This window comes from Podarcis gaigeae, assembly GCF_964106915.1.
Source record: "Podarcis gaigeae genome assembly, chromosome: 12".
Lineage (NCBI taxonomy): Eukaryota > Metazoa > Chordata > Lepidosauria > Squamata > Lacertidae > Podarcis > Podarcis gaigeae.
The window spans coordinates 33,461,003-33,470,465 of record NC_139688.1 but is presented as its reverse complement, the minus strand read 5'-3'; the positions used below and the strand labels follow the sequence as shown (position 1 = coordinate 33,470,465).

The 9,463-nt window shown below is 39.0% G+C and overlaps 1 protein-coding gene across 7 annotated transcripts in view; it reads left to right on the top strand.

Moving 5' to 3' along the window:
- Positions 1-9,463, top strand: part of SNX13 (sorting nexin 13) — a 63,578-nt gene that overhangs the window by 14,060 nt on the left and 40,055 nt on the right. For all 7 annotated transcript variants that reach the window (XM_083705250.1, XM_083705246.1, XM_083705248.1 and 4 more), the window contains exons 2-3: positions 7,215-7,327; positions 8,461-8,563. In XM_083705250.1, the coding sequence (XP_083561376.1) occupies positions 7,215-7,327; positions 8,461-8,563 (216 nt within the window). The remainder of the gene's footprint in view (positions 1-7,214; positions 7,328-8,460; positions 8,564-9,463) is intronic.

Genomic DNA, 9,463 nt, shown 5'->3' with positions numbered 1-9,463 from the left:
TCATAATTTTTAGCACATCTCTTGAGAAATATAACTCATTGTACATGTCACAACCAGTTTTGTAATATATATTTGCACCTTCGGATGTTTTAAATATCTCCTGATACTGTCCCCATGTCAGCAGGAAAGAGTACAACCCAACATGCAAGTTGTTAAAATTAATCAGCCATGCTGTTTTCTGTGAAAGACAGATTTAAAAATAGAATGCAAGATTAGTATTCTGGATCTCTCAATCTTTTGGGGAGGAGGTGGATCTATGGAGATGTCCAATTCTAACAAAAGGTTTTTTTTTTCCAAATGAACTGCTTCTGTGGGAATTTTCTAGAAGCATTCCCGTGTCAAAGAATGCTACGTTGTAAGAAGCCACCTTAAACCATTAATTTGGATATGTTTGACTCGGTGACTTACAAGCACTTCAATAATTCTTGAGATGGAAGGAGAATGAGATAGAAACTTTTTCTGATAAAAAGTTTAATTGGAATGCAGATATGTGCAAAAGTCAATGGTCAACATTGTTACCATAGTTTTGGGAATAAGATGTTTGTGTTCTGTGCCTACAAGTTTAAGAAAACACTGGTTCCTTCTTCAGCCAGCTAGTAAAAAGCAATCTATTTGGGCCCACGTCATACCTGCATAGTATACTCTGTGGGAAGGTGAGAAGAATCTACCAGGAAACAAAATTATTTTTCTGCAGCTGCAGGGCATAAAACAAAGTGACATGTTACTGAGAGGCGTACATCACTTTTAATGCCAGTTTTTGGAAATGGCAGGTGGGGAGAGTGCCTTTGTGCTCAAGTTCTGCTTGCAGGCCTCCTATGGGCATTTGGTTGGCCACTGTGAGAACAGGGATGCTGGACTAGGAAGAGCCATTGGCCAGATCCAACAGGGCTATTCTTTTTATGTTCAGTTCTAGACCAACATTGTAAAATGTCCTCTTTTCTGAGTATTTTACTCTTGCTGGAGTCCCAGCTTGTTCAAGATCCATCTGTCATTTCCAGCCTTGGACAAAATGTGTTAGCATTTGCCCAAAACATCCCTTAGTTCCCTATAGGGAACTATCTCCCGTTTATTGTTGATAAACAGATTTTACTTTCCTCTGGGAATAATCAATTTAAATGGTAAACCATACATGGATTCCAAAGTACTCCTTCACTTGTTGCCTTTTCTTTTTGAATAAAGGGAAGATAACAAAGATAACCTATAACAAAGAATAAGATCTTAAAATTGATAGGCTAGTTCCTCATTAAGATTTTTTGTTTTAGTACTGTTTCCAAATTACTATATGAATGATTATGAAACATGGAGTTTTAAAATATGTTTTTGGAGTTGCTTGCAACCTAGATGGAGAAAGTTGAGCACTTATAAAGTATATATTGTAGTTTGGACTGTGGAAATGAGTTGCATTTTGTCTCTAGATGTTATTCCAGGATCTTTGGTCAAAGGGAGGAAGTGTTCTCTTGCTCCCTGTCCCCAGCAGACTAAGAGGTAATGATAGCAAATATTGTTATAATATTAAGAGGAACTGATTGATTGCCACAGTTAAGTTCCCATTATCTTATGTATAAACTTGAAGAAGTTAGTGGTTTAGCAACTGATTTTACTTGATTATGTGTTTTAGTAAAGAATGAAAGATGCCCCACTCTCCCAAGTGGTCTGCAGAAAGAGCCATTGTTATGACCACCCATTTCTTCTGCTTCTAGTCTAGAATTATGAGGGGTCAGCTAGTGGTCATGGGCCTAGATTAGCTCTGAACTCTACAGTAGGCTATTGGTAAATATTGCTCCTACAGTAGTCTTCTCTACCAGAATGAAGAAAAGCTTGCAAGATTTAGAACAAATTGCTTCTAGAGTCAATACAAATGAATTTAACAAACAGGATTGTTAATGTCCAGGCTCCCACCCTCAGACGAAAGATGCTTGGCTAAGCAAATCCCAAAAGCTTTATTGATAACATCAGCAAACAGTATCACCACCAAGTACAGGATATACAGTGCAACAGTTCTTAGCAAAGTTGTAAGCAAAGGCATTGTCCCAACACTTGACATGCCCCTCCTGCTCTGCTTTTAAAGAACAAGGCCTGTCTTTTACCAGTTTAGGGCCGCAGCTAGAATAATAATAATAATAATAATAATAATAATAATAATAATAATAATTTTTATTTATACCCCACCCTCCCCAAGGCCGGGCTCAAGGCTAACAAGCAGTAATAAAAATAAGTTGAATGAATACAATTTAAAATTAAAATTAAAATACAACATTAAAATATTGAAACATTAACATATTAAAATGTAGCCTCATCGCAGGAGGAGAAAGGAAAAGAAAAAAGAAAGAGGGGAAGGGAATCAAATTGGCTCCAAACCAAAGGCCAGGCGGAACAACTCTGTCTTACAGGCCCTGCGGAAAGAAATCAGATCCTGCAGGGCCCTGGTCTCATGAGGCAGAGCGTTCCACCAGGCCAGAGCCAGAGTTGAAAAGGTCCTGGCTCTGGTTGAAGCTAATCTAACTTCCTTAGGGCCCGGGACCACTAGGGTGTTGCTATTTATGGACCTTGAGACTCTCCGTGGGGCATACTGGGAGAGGCGGTCCCAAAGGTACGAGGGTCCTAGGCCATGAAGGGCTTTAAAGGTCAAAACCAGCACCTTAAATCTGACCCTGTACTCCACCGGGAGCCAGTGCAGCTGGAAAAGCACTGGGTGAATATGCTCCCATGGCAGATGGGGAGCCTCGCTGCAGCATTTTGCACCCGCTGGAGTTTCTGGGACAGCTTCAAGGGCAGCCCCGCGTAGAGCGAATTACAGTAATCAAGCCTGGAGGTGACCGTTGCATGGATCACTGTGGCCAGGTCGGGGCGGAAAAGGTAAGGGACCAGCCTATGTGATCCGAGATTGCCTGGCCTCAGTTATCCATGCTCTGATAACTTGCAGGTTAGACCAATATAATGTTCTAAACCTGGGGCTACTTTTGAATACTGTTTGGAAACTACAGTTTGTTCATAAAAAAAGCTGTCACATTATTAACGGGGACTGGGGATTATGATTGCATTATGCTTTGTTATACTGAATGCACTGACTCTCACTTTATTATTCTTTTAGCACCAGGAAAAGTAATTTTCATTTTCCTGAGCTTTTAAGCGGCACTTTTAATGATGTTGCTTTTATAATGTTATGGCTTTTAGCTGATTTTAACTTTCAGGGGGTTTTATAAACTGTCCTGGGATTATAGCTGAATGGTGATATTATAGCTATATATCTATATCTATGAATGAACCATTTGTAAGCTCCAGTGATTTCAACAGGAGAGTTCAACGTGTTTTTCAGTGTAGATATAAGGTACTTAACTTTGGTAGCATTGTGACGTGTGTTTTGAAACCACACTTTTAGTAATGTGACACTAGTAAAACTCAAAATAGAAATAATCTACTTAACCAATAAACTGCACCTGAGTGATCTTTATCTCTTGGCTTGGAAATGAAAAGGATTAGTCTAAGTTCAAATGTTCTCTGTTGTGGTCTTCGCAAGAGTATGTACGCACTAACCTTTTCTCTTTGCTTTTTCTGTGGTCCAATTTGATTTATGGCTATGTGGTAAGATCTGGTATAGCAGGGATGACAGATGCTGCTGTGTTTATGTTGTGCATTCAGTCTAGTGACCAGACCTTCAGGATTGTCTCAGTGCCTCAAGCTAATGTGTGCATATTGGGAGCAGAAGTACATATCGTGCTATGTTGCTTTTGTTTCAGTGTACTATTTCAGCTAAGATGGTAGAATTAGTGCTTGACTGTTTCTTTCTCATATATATCTCCTGAGCATGGGGAGCAAAATCATAGTCAGAATATATCTTCTCCTTCATATGCTGTGTGCAGAGAAAATGCATTTGCGTACTGTAGCCTGAAATAACCGAATCCAGACACTAAGGCTCTATATTTGAGGGAAAGAGGCTAGGGCCTCGGCTATGCTATGAGGTTGGGATCATCACCCTTTGATAAGCAATGCTGTCTTTCTTACATAATGAAGCAATTTAGGCAACGGGTAGTGAGTTCCACGAGTCGACAGTGTCCCTGGAAAAATGAAAAGCAGCAGTAGCCTGGGCACCTAGTGGTTGGAATAAAGTCAATCATGATGAAGACAATTCTGCTGTAGATATCTCCCACCCCCATTTATGTGTTACTAAAACTATATAGAACATCTTTCCTCTTCATTTTCATATGTGGCAAGTTTCACATCCTACAGTAGCACAATTAATGGTTTCTGTTGTGCTTTGCATGAAATTATTTATAGATTCGTGTGCTCTATTTTTAGTGAGCTGGCTCCATCTAAATAAGCTCTATCACTCACAGTTCAGTTATCTGTCTTGCAGAAAAAAAGACTGATTGCTCTAGCTTTCTTTCTAGGAGCAACTTGATCCTACTTTTGCTATTGGGGAAGCCAGGCACTATTCAGTGAAATAGCATGGTGAAATTTGCCCAGAAGTTCCAGCAGAAGTTTGTTTCTCTTTCCTTATTCTCAAACATTATGAGATTATCCTGGATCCTTTCTGCATTGCCCCCAGTCTTGGAATTTTGCTGTGTGTGCACATTGCAGTGGGTTAGACTAGATTAGTCCTAGGGTCCCTTCAAACTCTTTGATTCTATGATTCTGTTTAATGCAGAGCTGGGTTCTCTCTTGCTGTTAAAAGGACTATTTTTTAAAAAAGTAAGAAAAACAACCATGCTGCCCACAAGCACCTTGTGTAGAGAAGGTAGTGTTGACATTTACCAGTGAACGTACGGTAATTATTTTAATTAGTAAGCATTAAAGTGTACTGAAGTCCCTAGGTGCTCATATTCCCATTTTCTTAAAAGAGAGAGATATGGTTTTCATGCACACCACAGTTCTGAGGAATCTGTTTGCTTTGGGATATTGTAAGATGTATATCTTACAAATCCTTGCAAAATGATATTAAGGCTAAGTAAGCACACTGGCAGCATAAACATCTCTTACAGTAAAGGCTGTGCTGCTGCTGGCATCCTAACTCTTAAGTGACATAACTAACCTAGATAAACCTCTGATGCATCAAAAGACTTGAAGTTTTGCTTTCACCCCACCCCCTTCCCCTCAGGGATTGCATTTGAAAAGAGGGAAGGAGAAGGGAAGAGAAGTCTGTACAGAATTCTGTATAGCAGTCATAACTATGTTTTATATTGCAGCATTTTCTCACACACTAATGAAATAATGGTGCCAAATTAAAGGTCTTTGAGCCCAGTGATATTGGTGGAAGAATTAACTAGCATTTAATGATACTCTAACCAAGTTCAACTGACCTGACCAAGTTCAACCTTTAGCACAGAGTAGGGAACATCTGGCCAGGGGACCAAATGAGAGTATCCAGGCCTTCTAAGCCCTTGGGATTCTTATATACAGGTAAAAGTCACATCCATTGTCTGTGGCCACACCCTTCACTGGCATGTGGCCCCCAGAAGGTTGTCCATGAAGGAATGGCCCCTTGGGCTGAAAAAGGTTTAGCAAGCACTACCCTGTGTGCACAACTGGTCAACTATATTCTAGAACTAGGTTTTTTGCACCAGTAATGTTATATCTCTGGCTAGTTCCTGATTCCTCAAGAATGAACAATTTAACCCCCTTCCCTAGTATAATATTTTTGAACATTCTCCTGGTCCAAGTACCTTGCTCTAAATGAGGGTCAAACTTGATGTGATAGTACAGCCAAAGTGCATATGCTGTATGGTGTAAACAGCACTTGCTGAGCGGAGCCTGGGCTGGTTTGGGATGGTGGAGACTCGGAGAGTGAGGAGAGAGTGTTTAAGCCACTGCTGCCAAGTACCTAATACAAAGTGTGCACATTGATTCCTTTCACACAGTTAATGTCACATCTGGTTTGGCCCTAAGCTAAAGTATGTGTAACTGAAGTAATCACACATTCTTCCCATTTACCATTCCCTCTGTTTTCCCCTGGTTCCTCTGATGTTTCCCTTCTGTCTTTCTTCTAAGGTAGAGACCAGTCAAACCTGTCTTTATAAAGCTGTGTGTATATAGACAGTACAATATAAATAATAAAAAGAAAAATAAGGCCTACCCCTTTAGGGAAGATCATAGGAGCATCTCATGGACTTGTATTGTTCCCCCTCCTCTCTGGCCATCTGCCTACCTGGCGCTCTCTCTCTCTCTCTCTCTCTCTTCCTTTTTCCTTTCTTCATCCTTCTTTCTTTCTTACAAAGGCATTTCTTTTTCACTTTCAGTTTGGAAGCTAGCAATATTTATTTGTTTAGGTCACCAGTGCTGGGGTTTGGGTTTTGATTTTGTTTTTTTGCAAACCATAACTGACTTCTAACCATGGTTGCAAATTTTGGATGTTAAGAATAGTTTAAAAGTAAGTTGTGGCCACAGTAAATTTTGTTTCCCTTTAAGAAGCAACATAATTGTGCCCATGGTACCCCCCTTTAAGAAGGGGGTACCTTCCCTTTAAGAAGCAACATAATTGTGCCCATGGTACCCCCCTGGCTGAAAGCTGTTGACAAATATCACGACTGGTTGGTTGTTGGTTGTTCTGTGGCGATTCGGTCAGCTTTTTTTCAGACCACCTCCTATGGCAGGCTTAGGGGCTGCATATCCATTTGTGGATTACCTTATTTGGCATTAATGTATCTGAGTTAATTGTTTATCAGTGAATCTCAGTGATCATCAGTTCTTCATCGTAAAAGCAAACCATATTGTAGTTATTAAAATAAAAATACATTCCGTTCATATGAATGTGTTCTACCTTGCTCCTGAAACATAACTTGGAACTGAAGTCTCAATAATTTCAAGAGAATTTATTTCTATGTAAAGCCATATGTTTGTCTGAGGGGTGTGTGTGCTTAAAATGTGCATTAGAAGAAGTCTGGGGCCAACATGCCTCTCTGTTCCATGTGTGTCTGACTCAACTCACCCCTAAAAAAATGGGTGTTTAGGGTTTGGGAGGAAGCTACTGTAACATGCACCCTTCCCCTTACCCCCTCATTCTCAGTACTAGCTATGTATAACTGCTGCTAGACCTTGTTAAAGTAATATTCTATTCTATTCTAGCTATTCTAAATTGGCTTCCTCTATCTGTCATCTATTTATTTCAGTAGAAAGGAAACATTGTTTTGTTAAGTAGCAAAAGTGTAAGGAGAGATTTGGCTATTACTGTTTCCGATACAAAATGTAAACTGCTTGTTTTGTGTCTTATTGTATTCCAGACCAGTCTTTCCATATGGGGATGGGGAAGCCTTGGCGTCGTGCTTTTTCTAATAACATTTGGACCATTCGCTATATTTTACTTTGCATTTTATATTCTCTGCTTCGTGGGTGGGTAAGTATGCTATTTTGTGTGTGTTTGATATATGTAAAGGAAGCATTGTACTTAAGAACGATGCAGTGTAATTAGAACTATTTTGATAAATATGTTCCCTTTAAAAAGGATCAAACAAAAAGAGATTGTAGTCAGAAAGACAAGTTACTTAAATAGGTCCCCGGCTTCTTGATGTCTGCAAAGACGGAACATTGATAAAGAACCTTGTTATTATTATTCATCTGTTTGGCAGTATTATTCATCCTTTCTGCTTCTTTTCAAGATAATCAAGCATCTTTAAGTAAATTATTTCACTGTACCTGCATGTTTTTTGATAGCACATTGTTATATCCATTATGAGATAAAATTCAACCAGACCTTGACTGTATGGAGGCCTCAGTTGAAGAGTTCAGTCAAGGACAATTTAACTATTATGAAAATGCACAACCCATATTCACCCAAGGCTTACTTCAAGACAGGTTAAAGTGAAATCACTTTAAATGCATAAATAATTTCTCTGTTTTATTTTCATCTATTCCTATAAACCCATTTGTTTCTGTGAATGCTGCAACTCAACTTAGGGCTTATCCACACTTCCATTCCTTCCAGGCACAATCTTCACTTAAAAGCTCTGGATCCAAGTGCCCTTTTTGTTGCTGCTGCTGCTTCAGCGCTTTGTCTGCAAAATCCAATAATCCAATCTTTAAATTCAGTTGGAGCAAATGTCAATCTGCAGAAAACCCAAATTCATGTTTGCTCCAATTGAGCTCTAAAGAGCAGGTTTTCACAGGGGAAACTCCAGGTTTGGGGGGGGGGGCTGCTTTAGAGCTTTTAAGCACAGAGGTGTGCCTGGAAAGAGAGGAGCAAAACATAAATGTGAATAACTTACCATAAGTTAATACCATATTGTATTAACTTTTGCTATGGATGAATTGGTAAATACACAAGAATGAAGTTAATTCAAAGATGTTAAGCAGGATTTGTGTTCCAAAAAATAAGTTTGTTTAATACAAATATTTTTGCAGTATTTAAACAACATTCATTTAGCACTGAGTAGGTGGAGGCTTGGGGAACAAGTTTTGGCTATTTTTTATTTAGAAAGTTAGTAGCTTATCTCACTGTTTGAAACTTACAATATAGTTAAATTCTTCTAGGGGCTTTGTGGTAACACTCTTGTTTGGGAAAAACAACTCAGAGACGTACCTTGAACGGTGTGAACACTCCTATCTTCCTCCAACATCGTTTGGTATTACTAAGGTAAGCAAAATATACTGGCATTATTTTTCACAATTTATTCTCCGCAAGTCAAACTTTATTGTGCTCGTGCTATCTGCCACATTTCCTTTTCAAGTTAGCAACCAAAGAAAAGGTATTATAGGCAATTTAAAGAACACCCCCCCCCCCAACCTTTGTTATTAAACAACTTCTGCTGATGGTTGATATATCAATTTTGGTTATACTGAAAATGAAGTCATAAATAAAGTAAGAATCGTGAAGTACTTTATAAACAGAATAACATGATGATGTGTGTGAACTCCCAAATGACTTTTTCTCTCATGTGATTTCTCTCTGAAACTTCAACAAGATGATGCATGAAATGCGTGATAGCATTTCTGTCAGGGTAGATCAGGTTTGGGACTGTGGGGCATGTGGAGAGGAGTTTAGTGCTTTATTTCAATCTGGTCTAATCCAGATTGGAGAGCAGTAGAGCTGCTATTTTTAAAGCAACGAACAAACCCAGATACATTAAATGCAACATTACATCTTGCATATCACTTAGTTTAGCTTTCTCTCTTTTTCTAATATTGTATTTTATGTATATTTTCTGCAAATTAGCCCCAAAGTGGTTTCTGCTGTCTGTCCTGGCAGGATCACCGTTCCAGACCTTTCATCTTTTTTAAGTTGATACATCTGCTTCTTCAGCTGACTTAATTGGACTTTCATAGTCTTAGACTGAAAAGCGAAGTAAAGCTTGTGCTTATAGTACATGCAGGAAGCTTTCTGCTTTTGGTTTAGATTCTAAGTTGCTAAGATAGACAAGGTATGAAGAACGAAGCTGTCTTTAGTGGATTAACTAGAAGCTGTTGCCTAAAACGTAATCTTGAATGTCGGGTCCTCCTGCAGTTTGATTAAAATATGCTTAGATATATATCTGTT